The sequence below is a fragment of the Spermophilus citellus genome (assembly GCF_964194105.1).
Source record: "Spermophilus citellus genome assembly, chromosome: 1".
Classification (NCBI taxonomy): domain Eukaryota; kingdom Metazoa; phylum Chordata; class Mammalia; order Rodentia; family Sciuridae; genus Spermophilus; species Spermophilus citellus.
The window spans coordinates 25723882-25751748 of NC_138182.1; the positions used below are offsets into that span (position 1 = coordinate 25723882).

The 27867-nt window shown below is 40.0% G+C and overlaps 1 protein-coding gene across 3 annotated transcripts in view; it reads left to right on the forward strand.

The window, feature by feature from the left end:
* Positions 1 to 2170: 2170 nt before the first annotated feature.
* Positions 2171 to 27867, forward strand: part of MTUS2 (microtubule associated scaffold protein 2) — a gene marked incomplete at its 5' end in the record, with an annotated part of 410463 nt that continues 384766 nt past the window's right edge. For all 3 annotated transcript variants that reach the window (XM_081286221.1, XM_081286220.1, XM_081286222.1), the window contains 2 exons: positions 2171 to 4360; positions 10202 to 10442. In XM_081286221.1, the coding sequence (XP_081142347.1) occupies positions 2171 to 4360; positions 10202 to 10442 (2431 nt within the window). The remainder of the gene's footprint in view (positions 4361 to 10201; positions 10443 to 27867) is intronic.

A 27867-nucleotide genomic window follows, 5' to 3' on the forward strand; every position in this document is an offset into this window, starting at 1 on the left:
TTATATAGTTGCTCACCCTTATTTATAGCAGATACATCCAGAGACCCCTGGTAGATGTTGGGATCTGCAGATAGTAGCAAAGCCTATACTGTGTTTTCTCCTACACAAATTGTAATAGCCACTATGACAAAATACCTGAGGAAAAAAAAACAACTTAAAAGAAGAAAGATTTATTTTGATTCACAGTTTCAGAGGTTTCAGTCTCTTGACCGCATTACTTTGGCTGGTGGCAAGGCAAGACATCCTAGTGGCAAAACCCTTGACAATGAGGAGTTATATGTGGTGGAGCAAAGTTGCTCACATCATGGTGGCCTCGAAACAAAGAGAAGTAAAGAAGGAAGGGACCAGAGACAAAACATATCCTTCAGGGACACACCCCCAATGACCTACTTCCTGCTAAAGTTCCCACCACTTCCCAACAGTTCATTAAGGTATGAATTCATCAATGGATTAATCCACTGATGAGGCCAGAACCCTTACAGCCCGATCACCTCCCAAAGGGCCACCTCTGAACACTGCTGTACAGGGACCAAGCCTTCAATGCATGAGCTTTTAGGGACATTTCAGATCCAAATCATAAGAAATGCATACTCATAGTAATATTTATCTTATAAATTAGGCCCAGAAAGAGATGAACAACAATGAGTGATAATAGAATCATTATAACAATATATTGTAATATCATTTATGAAGATGTGGACTTTCTCTTTTTTTTTTCCTCTCAAAATATCTTCAGATAAGGTAAAGTCAATCACCTAGAATTTCAAATGGTTTACATTTGCCAGTTTCTCTCTCTCTCTCATACACTTTGCTAAATTGAGATTATATCATTCTACCCCCTAAATTTTAAAGCAAATATTTTTCCAAGAACAGAGATAATCTCTGAATAATCCGTGTTATTGGACACTGAGCATTAATGTTGATGAAATTCTGTCACCTAACGCACAATCTGTATCTAAGTCTCTGATTGTTCCAATAATGTCCTTTGCTAACAACAACAAGAAGAAACCCAGGATCTGCTTGCATTTTGGGGGTCAGTTATTTTGTAAAACATTCCTCAATTTAACTTTGTCTGATTATTTCTTTTTGATTAAATTCAGGCTGAACATTCATGCAGGAGTACTACTAAGGTGGTATAAAACACTGAAAATACCTCACGGGAGGAACACATGATGTCCATTTCCATTATCAATGGTGTTAAATTTGATCATTTAGTTATGATGCTGTGCACCAGATTTCTCTGTTGTATTGGTAAAATTTCTCTTTTGTGGGAAATAAGTTAGTCCGGGGGATGATACTTTGAGATTCTATGAATATCTTGTTCCCCAGTGACATTTTACCCTTTGTTTCTACTGTCTCTCTGTGTCCTGACTTAGATAATTATTGCTCTGGTGATTACCAAATAGTGGTTTTTCAAATTCTGTAATTCTCTATGCATCAGTTGATATTCTTCTCTGAAGAAGAACCTTTCTTTCTGCTCTACATTTTCTAATCAGTATATGTTTGTGGACTTTTAAAATATTTAAATTTAAGAGAGTATGCATTTATTTATAACCCATTTCTGACATTTGTCATTTTTTATAATTTTTTAATTTGTTTTAATTAGTTACACGTGACAGTACAATGATCTTGACATATCATACATTTGAATCAGATGGGATATAATTTCTCATTTTTCTGAGCGTACAGGTTGCGGAATCACATTGGTTATGCAGTCATGTATATACACACATTTGTCATTTTGAAGTTTCTGTTTTTCCATATTTGGCCAGCAGGAGCCCGTATCAGAAAAGTTTTTGAAAAAAAATTATCAAATGAAGGAAAGAACAGTATGAAGAGAGGAACACATCTGTGCTTACCCTGTGTTCCCCCAAGTATCTCTACTTGTTAATCTAACACGAATGCATTTTTTTTTTTATTTCTCTCTAGGTCTGATGGACTAATTGGCTTTCGTTCAGCAGGAACCTAACAGATAAGTCCTTCTGCTGTGTATCAAGACCATGCTTGGTTGAAAAACTTCTGAAAATGATCAAAGCTGTGTTGCAATGTGACATGGTCAGAGGAGGACAAACAGCTTGAGAATTTCCTGTTAATCACATCACAGCTTGAAGGAAGCCCCTTTCCATCAAGCGGGACTGCATGGCCAGCAGTCCCCACTGAAGGGTTGACAATGAGCGTCCCAGCAGCTCCTAAGAAATCATGTTTCAATCAGTTGCGGGACAACAGAAATGGTGCGAAAAACAATAATGAGAGCATCCTAAGTCTGGGAGATACAAATGCCAATCAAATCATGTTGGAGGTCAGCTCCTCTCAGGGTGAGTCCGAGACACAGGACCTGGTGGATGAAATCGGAAATGAAAATTCAAGTGGGCCAGAACATCACACCCACTTCCTTAAGGAACCTCACCAATATCAGGGCTTTGGGAAAGGACCTCAGGCTGCCTCCACCAGTTTGAAAGATTTTAAACTTTCTCCAACCATCCAGAGGGAGCTACCTGAAGAGCATACGATGGAGAGAAGCACAGATTTCCTGCAGAACCCTCGGAGTGTGCAGGGACCAAGCCTGTCAAGTTGGAGGACTGTAATGGGTGAGGCTAGTCTAGAGGTTCTGGCTAAAAGGGATGTTGAAATTCCCAGGCACATTCCCAAGGATAAGTTGGCAAAGACCCTGGACAATGAGGAATTGAAAAGGCATTCTTTGGAAAGAGCTAGCAGCTCTGCAGCTGCGTTTGGGAGCTTGACTCTGCAGCATCAGCAGCCTGCACAACTGGATGCCCTTGAGCCCCAGGGTCATGTGCCTGGGGGTGGAGAAGGGCCACAGAGGACATTGACTGACCACTCTCCAGGGGCAGCTTTCCTTCCAGCTGATAATACCTCAGAGGGAAAGAGTGTGCGTCCTCCTAAACCATCTACCTCAGAAGCCAAGGAGACCAGTCCCTCAGAGACCCAGACAGAGGGGGCACACAGACTGAATGTTTGCCACGAGCACGCATCACGTGCTGCCCCTGCAGACCCTGCTCTGAGTTCGACTCTGTCATTGAAGGAAACCTTGAGTTATCCAGAAGCACAATTAGGTCAGGGGAAGGGGGAATCAAAGCTGGAACTGAAATATGTTCAACCCAGGACCGGGCAGGAGCTAAGGTCGACCCAGGCAGGGGGTCTGGGGTGTCGCAAGGAAGAGAGTATGTCACACCAAGACAGAAAGGAGTCACGTGGGGAAGCACACAAAGAAGCCATGTTTGCAGTTAGCAACGCTTCAAATGGCAGCCAGCACCATCCTGCGGGGGGAGGAGGCAACAGCCAGGAGAGGACAGGAGTCGGTGCCGGGGTGGAGGGTCTTCTCCAGATCACCCCCAAACAGGGTCCTGCTTCCTTGGAGGTGGCTGGAAATCTTCCCACTGGCAAAGTGTCACCGAGTATAGGTAAGAAGTTGAAGGAAATGACATCCAGCAACTTTTTGCCCAGTGATGGCCACGTAGCTTTTGTTCCTAATGACCTGACGGACAGCAAGCCCGTGGATGTCAGCGAGGAGACAAAGAGGATGGGCAGTGGGAACAGGGAAAGGACCATGGTGTTGGCCTCAGATCCTTCTCCCGGAGAGAGCAAAACGGAGTCCCTGAACCCTCAAAGCAGCTGCTTAGAAGCAGGGGGAAAAGAGACCACAGTACCCGTGGTGGAAAATGGGAACCTTCCAGAAGATGCAGCCAAGAGTGAAATCACCCCATCAAGAGCAGAGTCAAGTCTCAGTACCCCGGCTCCTCTCCACCCAGAGACAACTGTGAACACGACCCACCAGCCCACGCCACCCAGTAGCAGTTTTCAGGACCTTGGTGTGTTCAGTGTGAACGCAGGGTTACCCTCAGCAGTCCCACCCGCCACTGACAGTGTGCGGCTGCTCAACACATCCCCAAAAGTGCCTGAGAAGAACACCTGCCCCAGTGGGATCCCCAAGCCTGTTGTTGCACCTTGCAAGGACACACCTTTCTCAGAGGAAGGAATGGAGAAGCATCAGGTTGAAAAAACAGAAGAAAGGACAGACGTGAAGCCCAGGATCATGCCCAAGCCCAAGCATGTGAGGCCCAAGATCATCACCTACATCCGGAGGAATCCACAAGCCCTGGGCCAGGTGGACACGTCACTGGTCCCTGTGGGGCTTCCCTATGCCCCACCAGCATGTAGCATGCCTCTTCCCCAGGAGGACAAGGTGGCAAGTGGAGACCTTAAGCCATCAGCTAGCCTCTATGAGAAATTCAAGCCAGACTTGCAGAAGCCAAGGGTCTTCAGTTCTGGATTGATGGTGTCTGGCATCAAGCCCCCAGGACATCACTTCAGTCAAATAAGTGAAAAGTTTTTGCAGGAGGTAAGAGATTGTCCCTCTGATATGACCTGTAAGTTGTGTGTCTGAAAGTCTTCAATGAAGACTTTCAGGTGTTTAATACATTATGGAAACAAAATATCCTCTCTAAGCAAGTTGACAATGTTCATGCATATACATTTATAGAAGTCAATGCTTTAAAAAATTTTTTTAAAAAATATTTATTTTTTTTTAGTTGTAGGTGGACACCATACCTTTATTTTATTTTACTTTATTTTTTTATGTGGTGCTGAGGATTGAACCCAGTGCCTCATGCATGCTAGGTGAGTACTCTACCTCCAAGCCACAACCCCAGCTCCAAAGTCCATGGTTTTGATGGGAGGAGATCATCTAGAGGAATGGATAGTTTGGGCTTGAAAAGTTGAATGTCAAGATGAGACACACCCAACATCTAAAGAGACCCGGTTTAATTTCACCTAGTGTGATCCATACGAAATTAGATAAGTATGCATTTAATTTGGTTTCCGTGTTTAAATAAGTGAGCATAATTCTGTAAGCCAGGTTAAAGCAAGAAAGAATTCAAAATAATTGGATTCTCTTCAAATTGAACAGACATCCTCTGATGGAAAGTATTTCCATTTTAGGAGAATCTCCTGTTCATACATGTGAAGAACATTGGGAATGAGCGGAACATAATGTGATTTTAGTTTTTTTTTTTAGTAAAAATGATTATGGCATTTAGCTAATTGTCTACTATGTTCTGGGCCCACCTAGCATCGTCTTTGTCAGTCTCCACTCACCCTTACAGTGATTCTCTGGAGGTTGGTATTACAGTGTTTATCATTGTAGATATGAACATGTGGACTTGGGGGGTGTAAACCATTCACCTAAGGCTACAAATCAAGGACAGCACTGAGTCTCAAGCCTGTGCAGTTGCAAACTGCTCCATGCTATTCCCAACAGTGCCCAGGTGCTATGGTAAGTTATCCCCTAAGACATCAGTAATCTGCTGAAACAACCTCTTCATGGGAGCCCGGGTTAAAATGAAGGTTAATCAGATCATCTTCTTTCTAACATCCTCCAGGGTTATCCAGGACACCTGGAACAAAACCCAGAATGTGTAGGATGGCTCAGCCTTTAGGATGTGCTTCCTGTGGCTGCATTACCTACCTACCCACCCTCCTCACCTTCTACTCCTCACTCTGCTGCCTCTGGACCTTTGCACATCCTTCTGCTTGGAATGTTCTCCCAGTTATCCAAGTGGCTCTCTCCCTCACTTTCTTTAGGTCTGTGCTCAGATGTCATCTCATTGAACAATCCCCTCACCTTCCCTCTGAATCCATGTTCTTTGGTGTATTTCTTCCCATAACTTTCCTCTGTCTGACATACAGTTATTTCTGCACTGAGGAGAATGTCAATTCCACAAAGTGAATATTCTTTTCAATGTGTTGTTCCCTACTGGTTCTCAGGATCTATAATGGTGTTTGATGTAAATGAATGCTCAAAAGATTTTGAATGGGCACAGAGTGTAGCTCAGCGGTAGAGCACTTGCCTAGCCTGTGTTTGATCTCCAGGGTTCAATCCCTAGCACCACACATACACAAATACTGAATGGCAGTTCATTTATGAGCTCCATATGTGTCTGGATCCAAACAATAATACACTAAGACTAGAAATAGAATGATTGAGTCCAAGGCTGGACTCCAACTTGATTGAAAGTGCTGACATACTTAAAGATCACTTAAAGAATGCAGGCTTGCACAGTGTTGTCTGCATGGCCTCCTATTCATTATGGGCCTTCCTGCACTGACCCTGTGACATCATATTCTAGCCAAGATGACCCTTGGGTCTGGCTCTAGGCAGTGGCTTCTCACTAACATTGGACCAACTGCCATTCTGGTTTTATACATCAGTCTCTGAATTTGGTTAAGGTGAGTCATTCTCAAATTTTCAAATACTCATTCACCTGGGCCTCCAAGGCCAGCCTCATGCTCTGCTGCTGGGCACTCCCACTAGCCCCTGGGAGCTGACCCTCCCGAGGCCTGCAGGCACCTTCTTCTCAAAGTATCACTGCAGACATTCCATGAAAGGACCTTAGATTTTTCTCTGCCAAACATGCTCACGAGGAAAACTTGATTTGGAGATGAGGACAAATATCCTGTTACTATTGGCAATTCTTTCTCAGGGGCCTCTGGTTTTTCTTCTGTATGTTCCTTTTCTATGCTGCTTCTGTTTTCTCTGAAAATGATTACCCTAGGCATGTTTTTCCCCAAACCATTTTCTTCCTTCCTCCTCCAGAAAACTGGAAGGAGAAAGCCTTGAGGGAGTGGGAGTGTGTGGACGTGTGTGGCACTAGTGGTTCTGAGGGAGAGACCCTGTTGAAGTGGTGAAAGCCTCACAGCCTTGTGCCAGGCACACTATCTGGGGACCATTTTCAGCTGTAATCAGAACATCCTGGCCGTGCAGTCTTTTCTTCAGGCCTCAGTATGCAGCAGGGAGCCCTGGGCACCTGGGCATTATACTCATTTCTGTGATAATTCTCTTTAATCAAAAGTGGGGAGTAGCCTGGCCCTTAGGCATTTGTTCCTACAGCTGCAACTTGTCAGAACCCAGCAGACCCAGGGCAGGGAGATCCAAAAGCCACCCTCCCCTGCCAGTGTGTCCTGAGCTCTCCACCAGCGGCTCCATTCGGCCGCTGAGAAAAGAACACATTTCTGACCGGTTGCAACAGAAATGCTTTTCAATGATTGAAGCCATATAATTTTTGATAAAGTGGGAGAATCTTAAAAGTAAAAACCCAAACTAGCTTCATGTTTTTCCATTATTATTGACAGATTTCCCCCCAAGTTAGAGAGTTTGGATAAAGACAGAGAAATCCAGAGTCAGTGCTCGTGTGAGGGAGTCTCTTGTTGCTTGGCAGAAACGGCACAGACATTGAAAGTTTCCAGAAGTGACTTCTGAGATCATCACGTCAGGATAATGAAATATGCTCACCTGTTTATACCGGTCTCTGCTTTAGGTTCTCCACAGGTCCCAGGGACACTCTTCCACTGGTGATTTTAAGGGGAAGGGAGGTGGGAAGAAGGGACTAGGAATTGGAAGGACAGGGGAAGGTGGTGCCTCACAGTCTGCAGATATGCAGTGCAGGGTGGGTCCCCTCGCCACTGCCTGGTTCCACCTCTGAGGGACACCATTATGATCAGGGCTCTCCAGAGAAATAGAACCAATGGGAGATTTTGTGTGTGTGTGTGTGTGTGTGTGTGTGTGTGTGTGTGTGTAAGCACCCGCACAAGAGAGAGATCAGCATACATGTACATACATGTACACAGAAACTGATTTATAATCAGCCCTTCACACGCAGGGGTTCCACATCCTTGGATTCAACCTATTGTGAATTGAAAACATTCAGGAAGAAATCGTGTGAATATTCCCCAGAACTATGAATAAAGCAATGTTTACATAGTATTAACATTGTGTTAGGTATCATAAATCATCAAGAGATTTAAAGCATATGGGAAGTTGTGAGTAGGGTATCTGTAAAGAATATTACCACTTTATACAAGAGACTTGAATGTCCATGGATTTTGGTATCCGCAGTGCGTCCTGGACCCAGTCTCTTTCAGATATCAAGGGCCAAATGTGTTTCAAGAACTGTCTCACGTGGCTGTGGAAGATGGCATGTCCAAATTCTGCAGGCAGGCCAGAGAGCCAGCAGCCTGGACACCCAGGAAAGACGTGGTCCCACAGTTTGAATTTGAATTCCCTCTTCTTCAGAGGAAGTCAGTCTTTTTAAATTAAGGACTTCAGCTGATTGAAGCTCACCTATGCTGTGAAGGGTGATCTGCTTTATTCAAGGTCTGCTGATTGAAATATTAATCTCATCTAAGAATTATCTTCACAGCAACCTTTAGTTGGTGGAACATTACTGGGACTCTGGGGCTCACCCAAGTTGAAAGATGATAATATTAACCATCACGGACACCTTCTCCCTGCCCCTGACCCAGTGAATGCTCAGGGAGGCCTCATTTACCCTGAGTCTCCCCAGCCACAATCCCAGTGAACACAGGGTGTGGGAGCTAGGAGGGGGACAGTACAGGAAGAATGTATTTGCTTGCATACCTTGATTTTAGGAATTTGTTTGAAATCATACGGTTCTTTCGTTTGCTTTCAAAGTTCTTTCTCTTAAAAACCTCCACTGGAGAAGGGGGGGAAGGGCAACTCTTGGCACTGATGTCTATGTTTACGACAGTGCCGGGTGCCCTGTTATGTTCTGTCAGTAAAGATGAAAGAAAGGAGTATGAAGCTTTTTGTAGATTCCCTTGTCTAATTAAAAATGCATAAACCAGGCATCTAAGGCACACTTTTTGACTTTTTGAAGAATTTATGCTCTTACCAGAAATAAATTACCCCATCAAATGACAGGCATTGAAGTTATCAAAATCATAAAAGTCATTCTGGAGTGAGAGTGCGGTGGGTTTTGACCTTTGAAAAGTGTCCAGTTCCAAAGAACTGAGTAATTATTGAGAACCAGCATATTTTAATACTAAAAACCCTACTGATGTGGGTTGGAATTGATATTAATTTCCCATGAGAGCACATGCTCGAAGCAATGAGCAATAGCGCTCAAAACTTAGAAATTAAAATTAAAAAAAAACAAACAGAGGGTATAGGGATATAAGAAAAAAAATCTAGAGATCAATAGTGAGAAAGTAAGGACAAAAATTTATTAGACAGCAGATGTAGATGCCCTTTCTCTGGGATATAATTTACTAGCCTGAGTTACATACATCTATCTGCTCGAACAGTCAGGCAATGTGGTTATGATAAAAGCTTAAACACTTAATCTTTTGTTTCAATAATGTCAGTTTTCAGGAGAACTTTATTTCAACATTAATGAAGTATCACACGAAGGGTTTACCTCTTCAACAGTTTTGATCAAATCTTTCATAACCCCTATTAAAGAATATTGTTAAATGTTTGTGATTCTTGAATAGATAGACGTTTGACACATAAAATGCATTGTGATTTTGAGCACAGTTTACAGATGTATCTTTTCACATATTGCCCCTAGCACGTTTTTTCCCCCCATTATAACTTAAGAAAATAAGTATGTAGTTCTGATTCTTTTTTCTGGTTTGATTTAAAGAAGAGATGGACTGGGGAGTAGCTCAGTGGCATAGTGCTTGCCTAGCATATGCAAGACCTGGGTTCTATCCTCTGGATGGCAAAAAATAAAAATAAAATAAAGAAAGAAACACTAGTTGTGCAAACAGACATTGGGAAAACAGGATTGCTTTATAAATGGTATATACCTACCTACAAGTTCTATTCCAGCCCAAACTGGTAAGTACAGGAAAAGTAACAGGAACATTATAATTTCTTTATTTTTTCAGAATAGCCATTTCTCCCTTAATAACAATGCACATTTTGTTTTATACATAGACAAGTAAAGACAATATAAATTAATAAATTTTATCTACTTATTTTAAGATAAAGTTATATTCACAATGGTACCTTTACTCCACAGGTGTGGTGAAAGTTTCATAATTTTGTGAACATTTGCTATATTCTTGTTTCACTGCCATTATTTATTTAAAGATTGAATGCTGATTCCAATTCCGGTGATTTTGTAACCATGGAATTAAAGATTATAGAGGGAGTTCATATTTTCTCCCAAAGGAATATAGATTCCTAGAACTATCCAAGAGATTATCTAGTTGTCAACTTAGGCATGAAGACACCGAGGCTCAGAGACTGGAAGAGATTTGCAATCAAGCCCCTCAGTGGTACCAGAGTGGATATTGTTTGAACCTGAGTCTCCTGACCCTGTTTAGTGTCACACTGTGGTATGAAGATCCTGACTGAGCTTTTAATCATTTATTGTAGGTGACAGACCATCCTGGAAAAGAAGAATTTTGTTCTCCTCCCTACACTCACTACGAAGTCCCTCCGACTTTCTATCGGTCAGCCATGCTTCTGAAGCCGCAGTTGGGACTGGGCGCCATGTCCCGCCTACCCTCTGCAAAGAGCAGGATTCTGATAGCGAGTCAGAGGTCTTCAGCAAGTGCCATCCACCCACCGGGACCCATAACAACAGCTGCCAGTCTCTACAGTTCTGATCCTGCAGGTAACGGTCCAACAGTCGCTGCCTTTTCTTAAAAAATGCGGTAACCTTTGAAAATGGGAATGCCTCCCATCCCATAATCTTCATCCATTTGTCAGGAGATGCAGACATTTGTTAAAACTCATCTGTCATCAGCTGCTGTCCTCTCTATCACCTTTACAATGCCAGCCCTTATCACCATCTCCTGGCTTCCTATAGTTTCTCCCTTCTCTAAAACACCCTGTCGACCAGGGTTCAGAGGCTGCTTCTGCCAAGGGCCAGGTGGTAAATATTTTACCTTTAGGGTCAAACCCCCATGTCATAACTACTTAGAGCTGCCATTATAGCCTGAAGGCAGTCCCAGGCCATATGTGAGTGAGCAGGTGCAGTGTCACTTACAAACAAGGTGTGGGATGGATTGCCCGTCCTCAGTTGGCTGTAGTTTGTTGGAGAGATCTTCCTAGGGTGCAACACTGGCCACTTCACCCTTCCACCCATTCACAGTCTTGAAAGCCCCACATTTTCTTGCAGAGAAAGCCTGTTGCCTTCCCAGCCCTCAGCTCCTGTACTACAGCAGTGGCCAGTGGCCAGTGGCCAGGTCTCCCCTCTGCTCTCTGTACTCCTTTGCTGTCCTCTGCTCCTGTGATTTCCTCTAGGATTTATATATTATTCTATTATATAAATAATACATTCCATTTGTCAAAAAGTTTGGATATGGACAAATATGACAAACATAGACCAATATGACCAAATTCTTATATAGACAAATAGGAAGAAAAACATTCTGCTTACATTATTAGAACCTGGCTGGTGTTGATATCATGGAATATTTTCTTATATCTTATTGTATATTAGACATGATGTTAAAGTATGTTGTGTATTATACTATGTGGTATATAAGTTTGACAAGTGTTATGAAATCATGGAAGAAAATGTTTTGAGAAATTGTAACCAGAAAACTCCTGTGGTGCTTCATGGTAGCCTCTTGGAGGAAGAAGGAAGAGAGGATTGGCTGGTGGGAAAATAAAATTTATTTAATCATTTTCCAACTACCAATGGGGTTCTGCTTATTTTACACTACTAGAAATAATGCTAACATTTGCATTTTTTATATAATTATTTCTCTTCATTTATATTGTTTTCTTGGTACAAATGATCTGAAGTTCGTTATTGGATAAAAGTACATCTGAACATTTTTTAAGACCAACTAATTTTCTAGACAACTTGCAACAATTGTTTTCATGATAGTGCTTCTTCAGAGTGCTGTTTTCTTGCCATATCCTTGCCAGTATTGAGCATTAGCATCATTATTATTGTTTCACTTCTTTTGTTTGAGAAGAAAGTTTTCTTTGTTTGCCATTGTAACACTTTATATATCATCCATCATTTACTGAGGAAATTATTGACTGTCCTAATGCTTTTTTAAAAGTTCTGTATTATTTTTTATTGATTCATGCTTTTATTAGTGAATTATAGCTATACATAATGGCAGGGTTCACGCTGACATTTTCATAATTGGATATAACATAATTTTCTCCATTTCAATCCCCAGTGCTGTCCCCTTTCCTTACTTCCTCCTTCCTCTGAGCCCTGTCCTCTATTCTATTGGTCTTCCTTCTATTAATTAATTAATTACTTTTTAAATTAATTGAAAAAATAAATGACAGAGGAATGCATTACAATTCTTATTACACATATACTGCACAATTTTTCACATCTCTGGCTGTATATAAAGTATGTTGACAAAATTTATTTTTGAATTGGTACATTATAGTTATACATAAAAATGAAATTCACTATGATATATTCCTATGTTTGCATAACTTAATTTGGTCAGTTGCATTTCACGGTTTCTCCCTCTTTCCACCCCTCTTCCCTCTCTTTAATCCCTTTCTTCTACAGTTCTCTCTTCTATTTTCATGAGATTTCCCCTTTTTAAAATTTCTCATTTCTCTTTATTTTCTGTGCATGAGAGAAAACATTCGACCCTTGACATTCTGGTCTGGCTTATTTCACTTAGTTTGATGTTCTCCAGTTCCATCCCTTTACGAGCAAATGACATAATTTTATTCTTCTTTATGGCTGAGTATTCCAAGGATTGGGAGAGCTGGGCCATATGGGGATTCCATCCTAGTCTTTTGAGGACTCTACACACTGCCTTCCAAAGTGGTGTCCTAATTTGCAGTCCCACAAACAGTACATAGTATACCTTTTCCCCTACTTATTCTCCTGCATTTGTCATTATTTGTGTTTTTGATGGTTGCCATTCTACCTGGAGGGAGATGAAATCTCAGTATAGTTTTGATTTGCATTTCCCTAATTGCTAAGGATGTTGAAAATGTTTTCATATATTTGTTGGCCATTTGCATTTCTTCTTTTGAGAAATGTCTGTTTAGTTCATTTTCCAATTTATTGATATGGTTACTTGTGTGGATTTCTTTCTCTCTCTCTCTTTTTTTTTTTTTTGGTGTTAAGTTTTTAAGTTCTGTATGTTTTCTGGATATTAATCTCCTGTTGAAAGAGTAGCTGGCAAAGATTTTGTCCTATTCTGTAAGCTCTTTCTTCACTTTTAAATGTTTCTTTTTCTATGCAGAAGCTTTTTAATTTGATGCCATCCCATTTAATGATTTTTGGCTTTTATTTCTTGAGCTTTAGGAATCTTATTAAGGAAGGTGGTGCCTATTCCAGTATGTTGAAATATTGACTCTCTATTTTCTTCTAGCAGTTGCAGTGTTTCTGGTCTATTTCCTAGCTCTTTCATCCACTTTGAGTTGAATTTTGTGCAGGGTAAGAGATTGAAATCCGGTTCCATTCTTCTGTATATGGATAGCTAGTTTTCCCAGCACCATTTATTAAAAATGCTATCTTTTTTCCCAACACCATTTGTTGAAGATGCTATCCTTCCTCCATTGCATGCTTTTAGCCCCTTTATCAAATATAAGATAGTTGTAACTTTGTGGATCAGTCTCTGTGTCCTCTATTCTAAACCATTGGTCCACCCGCCTGTTTTGGTACCAGTACCATGCTGTTTTTGTCACTATTGCTTTGTAATATAGTTTGAAATCTGGTATCGCTATACCGCCTGATTCACACTTCCTGTTTAGAATTGCTTTTGCTATTCTGGGTCTTTTATTTTTCCATATGAATTTCATGATTGCTTTGTCAATTTCTACAAGATATGCCGTTGGGATTTTGATTGGCATTGCATTAAACCTATAGAGAACTTTTGGTAATATCGCCATTTTGATGATGTTAGTTCTGCCTATCCATGAACAGGGTATGTTTTTCCATCTTCTAAGATCTTCATCAACTTCTCTCTTTAGGGTTCTGTAGTTTTCATTATATAAATCTTTCACCTCTTTTGTTAGGTTAATTCCCAAGTATTTTATTTTTTTTGAGGATATCTTGAATGGAGTGTTTTTCCTCATTTCCGTTTCCGAAGATTTGTCGCTGATATACAGAAATGCCTTTGATTTATGCGTGTTGATTTTATATCCTGACACTTTGCTGAATTCATTTATTAGTTCTAGTAGTTTCCTTGTAGACTCTTTTGGGTCTTCTAGGTATAGAATCATGTCATCTGCAAATAGTGATAATTTAAGTTCTTCTTTTCTAATTTTTATGCCTTTAATTTCTTTCGTCTGTCTAATTGCTCTGGCCAGTGTTTCAAGAACTATATTGAATAGAAGTGGAGATAGAGGGCATCCCTGTCTTGTTCCGGATTTTAGAGGGAATGCCTTCAACTTTTGTCCATTCAGAATGATGCTGGCCTGAGGCTTAGCATAGATAGCTTTTACAATGTCAAGGTAGGTTCCTGTTATCCCTAAGTTTTCTAATGTTTTGAACATAAAGGGATGCTGTACTTTGTCAAATGCTTTCTCTGCATCTATCGAGATGATCATATGGTTCTTATCTTTAAGTCTATTGATGTGGTGAATAACATTTATTGATTTCCGTATGTTGAACCATCCTTGCATCCCAGGGATGAATCCTACTTGGTCATGGTGCACAATTTTTTTGATGTGTTTTTGTATTCGATTCGCCCCCTTTCTCTCGCCATGCACAAAAGTTAACTCAAAATGGATCAAGGAACTTGATATCAAACCAGAGACTCTGCATCTGATAGAAGACAAAGTTGGATCCGATCTACAAATTGTGGGGTCGGGCTCCAAATTCCTTAATAGGACACCCATAGCACAAGAGTTAACAACAAGAATCAACAAATGGGACTTAATTAAACTTAAAAGTTTTTTCTCAGCAAGAGAAACAATAAGAGAGGTAAACAGGGAGCCTACATCCTGGGAACAAATCTTTACTCCTCACACTTCAGATAGAGCCCTAATATCCAGAGTATACAAAGAACTCAAAAAATTAGACAATAAGACAACAAATAACCCAATCAACAAATGGGCCAAGGACCTGAACAGACACTTCTCAGAGGAGGATATACAATCAATCAATAAGTACATGAAAAAATGCTCACCATCTCTAGCAGTCAGAGAAATGCAAATCAAAACCACCCTAAGATACCATTTCACTCCAGTAAGATTGGCAGCCACTATGAAGTCAAACAACAATAAGTGCTGGAGAGGCTGTGGAGAAAAGGGTACACTTGTACATTGCTGGTGGGACTGCAAATTGGTGCGGCCAATTTGGAAAGCAGTTTGGAGATTCCTGGGAAAGATGGGAATGGAACCACCATTTGACCCTGCTATTGCCCTTCTTGGACTATTCCCTGAAGACCTTAAAAGAGCATGCTACAGGGATACTGCCACATCGATGTTCATAGCAGCACAATTCACAATTGCTAGACTGTGGAACCAACCCAGATGCCCCTCAGTAGATGAATGGATAAAAAAAATGTGGCATCTATACACAATGGAGTACTATGCAGAAATAAAAAATGACAAAATCATAGAATTTTCAGGGAAATGGATGGCACTAGAGCAGATTATGCTTAGTGAAGCTAGCCAATCCCTAAAAAACAAATACCAAATGTCGTCTTTGATATAATGAGAGCAACTATGAACAGAGCAGGGAGGAAGAGTAGGAAGAAAAGATTAACATTAAACAGAGACATGAGATGGGAGGGAAAGGGTGAGAAAAGGGAAATTGCATGGAAATGAAGGGAGACCCTCATTGCTATACAAAATTACATACAAGAGGTTGTGAGGGAATGGGAAAATAAACAAGGAGAGAAATGAATTACAGTAGATGGGGTAGAGAGAGAAGCTGGGAGGGGAGGGGAGGGGGGATAGTAGGGGATAGGAAAGGTAGCAGAATACAACAATTACCAATAGGACATTATGTAAAAATGTGGAGGTGTAACCGATGTGACTCTGCAAGCTGCATTTGGGGTAAAATTGGGGGTTCATAACCCACTTCAGTCCAATGTATGAAGTGGGTTATGTCAAGAGCTTTGTAATGTTGTGAACAACCAATAAAAAAAAAATAAAAAAAAAATGGAAAAAAAAATAAAAAAAATAATAAAAAAATAAAAAAATAAATAAAAATGCTATCTTTTCTCTAGTGTATATTTTTGGCACATTGGTCAAGAATCAGATGACTATATCTATATCTACATCCATCTCTAGTCTTCTAGTCTATTCCATTGGTCTTCATGTCCATTTTTACGTCAACATCATGCTGTGTTTGTTACTGTATAGCCTTGTAGTATAATTTAATATCAGGTGTTGTTACCAGCATTATTCTTATTGATCTGGACTGCTTTGGTTGTGCTGGGTCTTTTATTCTTTCATATGAGTTTTAGGAGTGTGTTTCTAGTCTGTGAAGAATGTCCTTTGGAGGGGATCACATTGAATTTGTATATTGCTTTTGGTAATATGTTATTTTGACAATATTAATTCTGCCTGTCCAAGAGCATGGTAGCCCTTTCCATTTTCTAAGTTCTTCTTCAATTTTTTTTCCTTTAGTGTTTTATAATTTTCACTGTAGAGGTCTTTTACCTCCTTAGTTTAAGTCTTTTATTTTTTTAAGCAACTGTGAATAAAATTGTCTTCCTTATTTCTTTCTCAGAAAATTCATTATTGTAGTATAGGAAAGACTGATTTTTGTATGTTGGTCTTGAATTTGCTACTTGGCTGAATTTGCTTATCAGTTCTAGAAGTCTTCTGGTGGAAATTTTTGGATCTTCTAAGTATAGGATCATGCCATCAACAAATATAGGTAACTTGACATATTTTCCTATTTACATCCCTTTAATTTCCTTCTCTTGCCTGATTGCTCTGTCTAGAGTTTCAACAACTATATTTTTAATATTTATTTATTTATATTTTTATTTTAATATTTTTGGGAGTATCAGAGATTGAACCTGGGGTATTTAAGCCACATCCTGAGTCCATTTATTGTTTTTTACTTTGAGACAGGGTCTTGCTAAATTGCTTAGAGCCTTGCGAAATTGCTGAGTCTGGCTTTGACTTGTGATCTTCCTGCCTCAGCTTCCCAAGACACCAGGATTACAGGTGTGCACCACTGTTCCTGGCAAGAACCATCTTGAATAGGGTGGTGACAGTGGGCATTCTTCTCTTGTTCCTATTTTAGAGGAAATTATTTAAGTTTTTCTCCATTCAGTATGATGTTCGCTTTAGGTTTATAGTTTATATATACTGCTTGATATTAAGGTTAAGTTCCTTCTATCCTTAGTTTTTCTAGTGTATTTAACATGAATGGGTACTGGATTTTGTTGAAGACTTTTTCTGCATCTTTTGAGATGACCATGTGATTTTTGTCCTTATTTCTATTTATGTGATGAATTACATCGATTTACGTATGTTGAACCAACTTTGTATCCTTGAAATGAGACCAACTTGGTCATGGTATACACTCTTTTTTTAATTTTTTTAAAATTTTTTTTTATTGTTGGTTGTTCAAAACATTACATAGTTCTTGACATATCATATTTCACACTTTGATTCAAGTGGGTTATGAACTCCCATTTTTTAAAGTACAGATTTCTAACATTTTATTGAGAATTTTTGTGTTTATGTTCATCAGGGTTAATATTCTGTAGTTTTCTTTCGTTGATGTGTCTTTTTCTGGTTTTGGTATTAGGGTTCTGGCTTCAAAGAATGAATTTAGCAATGTTCCCACCCTTCCTATCTCATGGAATAATTGGAGGAGGGTTGGCATTAGTTCTTTAAAAGGCTGTTAGAAGTAGGCTAAGAATCCATTTGGTTCTGGACTTTTCTTTGTTAGGAGACTTTTTATTCCTTCTTCAATCTTGTTGTCTGATACTGGTACATTTATGTTTTTTATAACCTCCTGATTCAATTTGGGTTGGGTAGGTTATATACAGAGAGAAATTTGTAAATATCTTATAGATTTTCTAGTTTAATGGAGTATAAATTTTCAGAATATAGTTTCTAATGTTCCTCTGGATTTCAGAATTGTCTGTCATAATATCTTCTTTTTCACTCTGATTTTGTTAATTTGGATCTTCTCTTTCTATCTCTTTTGGTTAGTTTGGATAAGAGTTTATAAATCTTATTCATCTTTTCAAAAAACCAACTCTTTATGAATTGACCCTTTATATTTTTTTTGTTCTCAATTATATTTATTGTATATCTAACCTTATTTTTTTTCCTGTTTTCTACTGGCTTGGGAATGGGTTTGTTCTTGTTTTTCCAGGGTCTTGAGAAATAACATTAGATTATTTATTTTGGATCTTTCTTCTTTTTTTTTTAATGTAGGTACTCAATGCTAAAAGCTTTTGACTTACACCTGGCTTCATAATGTTCAGAGTTGTTTTTTTTTTTTGATATTTTGTATCTATTCTTCTTCGTGTCCCAAAATTTTTATTTCTTCCCTGATTCCTTCTGTGACTCATTCCTTGTTCAAAGTGTATTTATTATTCAATATCCATGTGTTTGAATTAGTTTTGTTTTTAATCTTGTCATTGATATCTAAATTTCAAGATTCTAGATGTTATCTTGATTTTTTTTGTATTTGCTAAACTTGCTTTGTGTCCTAAAATATGGTGTATTTTGAAGAAGATTACATGTGTAACTGAGAAGAAACTTAATTCAGTTTTTGATGGATGAAATATTCTTTACATGTCTAGTAAGTCTATTTGATTGATTGATAGTATTATATAACTTTATACATTATCATTTACTCAAGTAATCACTGAGAGTCTTAATTTTTTGCAAGAATTTCTATTAAAATCACACCAACTTGCCATGGTTCCATGATTTGTGGACATTGTATGGGCTTTCCTGTTGCAGGGTGGTATGACTCAATTATGTGATTCAGTTACTCACGTGGCAGTGGTTCCTGAGGAACTGTCAGCACCTAGTCCAGGTGTGAGGACAAAGAATTAAAATAGACAAAAACTTGCCCAAGTAGAGTTTAAATTTTAGAATGGAGGGGGCAGGCTTTTAAAAATTTAATAAATTAGATGGCTGATTGGGAGATAGAAATAGTATCACATAAAGTGAAACATTAAAGACAGGGAATAGAAGGTTTGGAGTGAGAAGAGATATTGCAATTTTGAATAGAGTGGTTGGAAAAGACCTTCCTGAGAAGGTGAACTTTAAATCAATCCCCAGAGTAAGAGAGACCCCCATGGATGACAGGGGTACTGCGTTCCAGGCAGAGGGAGGAGCCAGAGCAAAAGCCCTAGTGGGGTAAGAACGGCAAGAAAGTGGAGCAGAGTGAGTAGAGAGGTGAGGGGCAGGAGATGAGAATAGAGGGGATTGGTTTGGGGAATGTGGGATGTACAGGGCCCAGTGCCATTGTAGGGATTTGCCTCTTAACTCTTAGAATAAACCCGCAGAGGCTTCGAGCTGGGCTGGCATGACCAGACTTTAGTTAAGCAGGATCTCTCTTCTTGAAAGCCGACTGACTATAAGGGCACAAAGGCTGAAGCAAGGAGAATGGTCAGGAGGCAATGTGGTGATCCAGGTGAGAGAGGGCAGGACCTTGAACCATCTGCCATGAGAGAGAGTAAAAAAAAAAAATGGAGTTTCTCGTTGACTAGATATGGGCCATGAGAGAAAAGGAGCAATGTAGGGTGACAACGGGGTTTTACATCTGAGCCACTAGAAGAATGCAATGCCACATAGAGAGATGGAAGTTTAGAAGGACAGGCAGCAGCCAAGTTAGGACATGTGAAAATGGAAATGCCTCTGGTCATCATATAGGAGAAAGTACTGCATCTCTGGGACTGGAGTTGAGAAGTCAGGATCTGGCTAGAGATTTAATAGTGCTAGTGGTCAGCAGGTAGTTGGCATTTACAACCATGATGGTCCTCTTCACTGGCCGGCCGCCGCACTTCCATCATTAACCTATAGATATGATGTGAACTTGAATTATGTGCCTCTGAAATATTATGACGTAACACATGTTAATAGTTCTATTTTCTACACAAAATGTGGAAAAACTTCAGATCCCTAAAAATAAACTTAGTTGGGATTCATTTTGCAATAGTCAAGGATTTAAGAATAGACCACTTGCATAAAAATACCACTAGCCAGTAGAAGCAGACAGATGGAGTTCTTCTGAGGCTGGCTTATTTGTATTCACACATTTATGGTCAGGGTGACACTCTAAAGTTCATTTCGGTTCTGGAGATACACATGTGAGGGGCTCTCTTCTCCCTGCTCCTTCAGACTCCCAACTCTTTTTAGGGCTTCTGTGTGTCTTAATTCAGAGAACAGTGTGTGCCCCCATGAGTAATCATTGGAGATTAAGAAAATCTAACATGAGGACATGGAAAATGTCGGATCCCTTCTTAGTGCTATTGGGAGGACCACCTGGCAGAGGCTCTGGAATAGACTATGAGAGGTTCCTACACCAGGGATTAAGGGGCTGCAGAGGGCAGTGGTGCAGCTCCCATTGTTCCCGTCCAGTGGAGCTGTCCTTGGCTTTTGCTTGGTTGGCTCACTTGCCTGACCCCAGACAGCAGGCCTTCCCCTTTCTTGGGAAACTTTGCTGGAATCCCCCAAGCATTTATCACTTGCTTTAGTAGTAGCTTGACCCCTTCCTTCCTTCCTTCCTTCCTTCCTTCCTTCCTTCCTTCCTTCCTTCCTTCCTTCCTTCCTTCCTTCCTCCTTCTTCCTTCCTTCCTTCCTTCCTTCCTTCCTCCTCCTTCCTTCCTTCCTTCCTTCCTTCCTTCCTTCCTCCTTCTTCCTTCCTTCCTTCCTTCCTTCCTTCCTTCCTTCCTTCCTTCCTTCCTCCTTCCTTCCTTCCTTCCTTCCTTCCTTCCTTCCTTCCTTCCCCTTCCTTCCTTCCTTCCTTCCTTCCTTCCTTCCTTCCTTCCTTCCTTCCTCCTTCTTCCTTCCTTCCTTCCTTCCTCCTCCTTCCTTCCTTCCTTCCTTCCTTCCTTCCTTCCTTCCTTCCTTCCTCCTTCTTCCTTCCTTCCTTCCTTCCTTCCTTCCTTCCTTCCTTCCTTCCTTCCTTCCTCCCTTCCTCCTCCTTCCTTCCTTCCTTCCTTCCTTCCTTCCTTCCTTCCTTCCTTCCTTCCTTCCTTCCTTCCTTCCTTCCCCTGGAGAAATCCTTTCATTTTCTTAGTGTTTTCTTTTGTGATATTCTTCAAACTTTGTTTTTTTTTTCTTTTTAATTTCACAGTAGATTTAGATGTTCCATGTTCCATGCAATGCAGAACCAAAGTCCTTATCCACCTAAAAACTGTTAATAGTTCTCCTTAACTTGAAAGCTAAGAGCATTTAACTTTCCAACTATTTTTACTTACCCTACTTATTGCAAATATTTATGCATTTTGCTATAGAATAATGAATATAGTTCAGGGGCACTGTTGAAGGACTGTGCTACCCAGGTAGTACCTACCATAAGTTAGGTATTATTTTTATTTTTGCATTATGGATGAAGAAAATAAAATTTAAGCTAATTACCTTGTTCTTCTTCTTGCAATTTGTCAGTCATACTGTCAAGATTAGAAATCAAAATTCTATCTCAGCATTTTTGTTCTTAACCCCAACACAAGACAATATCCATCAACTGGCTGTGGTAGAATCTTATTGTCCTGCAATATCTTTTTATTTTTATATTTAAATTTTTTTTAGTTGTTGATAGACCTTTATTTTATTTATTTACATGTGGTGCTGAGATTTTGAACCCAGTGCTTCACACATGCTAGGCAAGCACTCTACCACTGAGCCACAACCTCAGCCCTGTGTGTGTGTGTGTGTGTGTGTGTGTGTGTGTGTGTATTTATTTTTTTATTTAGTGATGCTGAGGACTGAACCCAGGGCCTTGTGCATGCAAGTCAGGCACTCTACCAATTGAGCTATATCCCTAGCCCCTGTATCTTTATTTTATAAGGCCAACTTTTATAGATTTTCTATGCTGCAGAATTATGGCTCATGGGCTGCAAACCTGATTTTAAAAATAAATTTTATTATATACCTGCTTCTATTTTTTTACTGGCTGCTGCCACAGTTGAGTTATTCTTATGGAAACAGGATTTTGCCTAGGAGCCTAAAATATTTACTGTCTGGACCTCTAAGAAAAAGTAGTTTGATCTTGCCTTTGGGTATTGTCAGTTCGCCATTTAGAGTGGCATCATTTAGGTGAAAAGGTAATGACAAACTTTGAAATTCTTTGATCAATGAAAGTTTAGGTATGGAAGACAAGAGGAATTTAGATGTCATCCATACTTGGAGTATGATTAATCTGTTTCAAAGAACTTTCCCTCCATCCCTTTCTCCCTTCCCTTTCTCTCCTTCCCTCTCTCTTTCTTTTGAATTTAGCTGTTCCAACACAGGATGCAGGACTGTACTGGTGTCAGGGAGGCCTCAAGGGTATTGTGCACATGGTAGGTCTTTAGAAAGTCTGACGTTACACACCTCTGGAAAATTGGCAGGACATCTGCTGGGTGACTCTCAGTCGTCACACGAAATATCAGCTAGACAAACTGAGTCCTGTGGTTGAGATGCTGTTTTGGTCATCTTTTAACTGCTGTGACTAAAACACTCAACCAGCACAACTGTAGAGGAGGAATCATTTATTTGTGGGCTCATGGTTTTAGGGGGTCTCAGTCCATAGAAGGCTGGCTCCATTCCTCAGGGCTTGAAGTAAAGTAGAACACCGTGGTGTAAGAATGTGGCAGAAGGAATCAGAGAGATTGCTACTTACCAAATACAAATAGATACCACAAAGCCATGCCCCAATGCCCCACCTCCTCCAGCCACACCCCACCTGCCTTTAATTACCATTCAATTTATCCAATCAGAGGATTAATTCCCTGATTAGGTTAAGACTCTCATAACCCAATCATTTCTCCTCTAAACCTTTTGCATTGTTACATGTGAGCTTTTGGGGGACTCTTTATATTCAAACCACAACAGATTCTCAGCAAAAAATCTAACAGAAAAGCATTGGGGTGATCTCTAGGACTCTTCTCCTACCTCTTTTCAAGACCCCTAGTTTTCTTGGTAAGATAATTTTAGGATGGTAGAATGAAGACGTTTTAGCCATTTTCTTTTCTAAGAAATCCCCTCCAAAACAACAACAACAACAACAAGAACAGAAAACAATGTAAATGTCATCTTCAATAAACCAAGAAATATCTGGGTTTTAGTCAAATTTCTCCATAGGAACAGAAACAAAGGACTATTATGTGAGAAGATTTATTAGGAGATTGATCAGTCAGAGGCTTGACAGTCCCACAGTGGCCACCTGCACGCTGTAGAGCCAGGGAAACTGGTTGCTGCTCAGTCCAAGACGCTGGAAACTCAGAATAAGAGGGACCAATGATGGAGCCCCAGACTGACACGGAAGGCCCTGGGATTCCTTTTAGAGCTACTGGTGCAAGTCCATACTCAAAGGCTGGAGTCTGATGTCAATGAGCAACAATATAATAATAACAACAACAACAACAACAATACCTGCTTAGGAGTCAAGTGTGCACAGGCACAAAATTCCCTCTTCTGCCTTCAGATTCCATCCAGGTCTCCAGCCTTCTGGATGGTGCCACCAGGTTTAAGACTGGTCTTCCCCAGTCAGTTTGCTGACCCATGTGCCAATTTTCCATGGAAGTACACACCTAGAATGCTTTTGCGATTTTATAGGTCTCCCTTGATATAGTCAACAACCAAAATTAACTTTACAATCTGTATGTCCAAACTACTATAATTAATGAAGGGCAGTCAAACGCAGAGGAAGAGTTCAGCTTCAGGTCTCAGGACAGGTTATAGAGGAGCCCACAGAGCAGGGCACTTACCTGAGGGATAGGACCCAGGTGTCCTGTGTTGGAACAATGGGCAGGATGGATGGGCAGGAGGTAAGAGTGGCCATGGTCCACAGGACAGCAGGAGGACAGGATTGCATGAGAGCACATACATCTTTATAATAAGGTCAGGTGTCAAGAGACCCTAAAATACACAGCCCTACAGCTGCCAATTTCATATATCTACCGAGAAACACAGCTTGAAGAAAGAGCCTGTGCCTCACACACACACAACCTCAGGGAGTTGAAGCCTCTTGTGGAGCAGTGAGTGTTCCTGCTGGTTAAGGACCCTGCCTGGTCCTCTTCTCAATTAATGGCTCGCAAATAGCTAAACAGGAAGATGAGTGAGAATCAAGTCCTCACCTCCTTGCATCCCATCCTCTGCTCACCTATACACTCCATCAGGCCCCACCTTCAGGGACCTGGTCTTCTAGGAAACACCAAAAATATCTTTATTTTTATTTTCACTCCCTCTATTGCATTCTCTCATGATCTTAACATTTTAAGCCTTGAGTTTTACTTGTTATGATTCAAATGAGGTACAGAGGCTGGATCTCTCTCTTAATCACCCTTGGGACCTCGATGGGACAGTCTCAATACAGACATTGGGGGCTCATTCCCAGGTACCATGAGAATAAGACATTCCAATCTACACCTGCTTCTTACAATGCACCCTAAAAATGTCATTTCCCTTTTCTCCTCTCCTTTCTCATGCCCTACTTTTTTTGAGTCCCTCTCTTAATCATGATTTAAAAATACCTCCCAGGAATGCTTCCAATTTTCCCTGACACCCACACTGGCTGTGGCCATTGGGATCTTCTCAGCTCTCCCTCCCCCATCACCAGCCTCACCAGAGTAAGCATGAGACACAAAGTCACCACCAGACCTCCCACTGTGGTTCCACCATGTCCTGTGTTCCCACAGGGGAAGGATGGTGAGTCAGTAGACTTTCTGCCTTATGTCTAGGAAATCTTTGAGGATGTGCCATGTTTTTTGAATTCTCAGTTATCTTCTTATAAGATGATGTCTTCCTCTCTAGGTATTTGCATGAGAAGTACGTTTCAGGCAGAGGGAACAACACACCCAAAACCTTGGGGGTGGCAGTGCGCTTGGCTTGATCAGAGAAGAGGAAAAAAGCCAGCTACAGCTAGAGAGGAACATGGTAGGGGAGAAAGTAGGGAGATGGATGATGGAGAGATTAAGGACCAGGTAAGGAGTTTAAGTGTGAAAGTTTTAAACATGATCTGATGTATGTATGTATGTATGTATGCATCTATTACCAAGATCAACCTTGGTAGTCTGTGTAGAAGAGGTAAAAGTAGAAGCAGGGAGATCAAGTAGGAGCTGTCAAAATTGTGCAGATGAGGGATACTGACAGCTGGTAGGATAGAAAGAAAAAGGCATGGAATTCTTGGGACATATTTTGTAGGTAGGATTCCATAGTATTGGCATTGAGAGTGGGTGATGGGTAAGGAGAGGACTCAGTTATGACTTCTGGAATTTTTGCTTGAGCAATGAGGTGGATGGTAATGCCATTTATTAACAGAGGTTGACTAACGAGGGCACAGGGAAAGAGTAGACCTGGGAGGTCATTTTTTTAAAATTCTGCTTTGAGAATTCTAATGGTTTTCGTGGAGGTAATTAAGATGAGTCTGTAGTTCTGGGAGCGGTCAGGGCTGGAGATTAAAATTTGGGGTTCATCAAATACTAACTGAAGTTGGAGAAGTACAACTAAGAGGGGAAGGCATCCCAGAATGGGGCCCTACAACATCACAACATTTAGAGACATAACAGAGAAGACTGGGAAGCAGCAATCAGTGTAAAAGGGGGAAAGCTAGAGAATGTGGTGACCTAAAAACTGTAAGAAGAAAATGCCGACAGATTCAAGAAGAGGTCAACAATTTTGAATGCCACTGATGCACTGGGTAATTTAAGGGCAAAGAAAGGATCTATGAATTAGGCAAAATGGAAGCCATTGATTATCTTCATAAGAACAATACAAATGGACAAAGCCTCATAATCCAGATAAAAGGAAATTGACACCCATGTGTCGTCAACTCAAGCTTGTGCATATAAGAGACAAATAGCAAATATGGCTAGAAGAGACTTGGTCAGGGCTTCTGGAAAACACCTCTGGTAATTTGGGATGATTGAATCAATGTGCAGAATTTCCTTGAAAGCTGCCTCTGTATTGACTGTGACTCAAACATAAGCAGCGCTGTCAGCTGTACCCAAGTGTGTTATGGATCAGAACAAATCTATTAAATTTCCAGGTAATTGACACATTCAGCTAATTGCTGTCAATGTGAAATATATTTTCTGCAGTTATTTTCCTGGTCTGTTTGCTCAGCTTTTAGAAAATTAAAAGAGCCAGAAAAGGAGAACTTAGATAAGCAAAGAAAATGAAAATGGCCCAAGCAAAGGAACAATGCATCTGAAAGGCTTACCATCACAGCATTTCAGAAGATAAATAGAAGTTAAGCAAACTGTGGTCTTGAGCAGGGAAAGATGCTTACTCTAAGGCCAAGAGCTGAAGGAGAAGAATCAATGTGAATCACCTTAGTGAAAGTAATGGTTTGTTTTAAGGATAAATTTGTATACAGAATTATTTTTGACAAATTCAGTATAATGATGATGAAGATGATAATTCACTATCATTATGCAGAATGATTATCATATAAAACCATATTTTTATGTCATTTGCAAACAACCCTATGAGATATGTTTTTGTTGTTTGCTTTCTGTTCAATTAATAAGGAACTTGTTTTAGGAGTAAGGCTCAGATCACAAATCTTGTGATTCAGGGAAGTAGTACTCAAACTGAGATCTGTGTGGTTGTTAATTTATGTTATTAATCATCAGGATGATAGCACTGCCATTCAACTGCTACTAGAGGGCTCAATTTGCTCTTTCCTTGGAGCAGATAGGTACAGTATATTATTGGCAAGATGCAAGTTAAGGCTAAACCTAGACAAATGTGTACCTTTGTACCCACAATCAAAACACAGATTGGTTTCCAAATCCACCAAATTTCCCTGCTACAGGCAAATACCAATCTGCTTTCTGTAGTAATGTATTATATTTATTTTTTCTTGACCATCATATACATGCAATCACACAGAATATACTATTCTTATGTCTGGTGTCTATCACTCAGCATGTTTTTGAGATCCACTCATTTTGTTACGTGTATCTATAGTTTGTTCCTTTTTTTTTTTTGCTGAGTATTGTATCTTAGAGTTGTTTTCAGTGTCTGGCTATAACAAATGAAAGTACTACAAGTATTCATGTATACGTCTTTTCATTAACATGTGGTTTCATTTCTTTTGAGCAAATACATGGGAGTGCAATTGCTGGGCTATACAGCAAGTGTATGTTGATTTTATATGAAATTTCCAAGCTATTTTCCAAAATTTTTTTTAATCTTGTATTCCCATTAGCAATTTATGAGAGTTCTAGTTGCTTTATATCTTCACCAGTATCTGATATTGTTAGTTTTTTCAATATTAGTCATTCTAGCGGGCACAAAATCTCATTGTAGTTTAAATTTGCATTTATCTATTTTTTTTCTTTTTTGAACTAGAAAGTGAACCCACGGACACTTTAACCACTGAGTGACATCCTCAGCCCTTTTTAAAATTATTTATTTTGAGACAGGATTTTGTTATGTTGCTGAGGCTAGATTTGAACTTACTGTCCTCCTGTCTTAGCCTCCCAAGCTGCTGGGATTACAGATGTTTGCCACTGCCCTCAGCTGTAATTAATGATTTTGAACATCTTTTTATGTGTTTACTTGCATTTATATAACAACTTTGGTGAAACATGTGTTCAAATACTTGGGCCATTTAAAACATCTGATGGTTTTTGTTTTTGTTATTTAGTATTGTTATTGATCATTTCTGTTTCTGACTCCTGTGCTTTCTGACTCTACATCATGCTTTAAGCTATAATGCTTTCCAGCCATTGGGCCTGGGTGAGAAACTAAAGATGCTGTCTTCAGTGCTCAGACATCAGCTGGTCTTTAATTCCTTTTAGGTGGATATAAAATCCGGTTAGTAGAACCCAAGATGGGTGTAGAAACAACTTGCTGTTAGAGACCTTACTTTTAAGGAGTGAAGACACTCTGGACTGCCTTTTAGTAGGATCTATATGTTTTATGTTTTTTCTTCAGAAAAACATCTCTAATGGCCAGAAACATGTAAAAGATGTTAACCTATACCATGTACAGCATGGCGGGGTGTA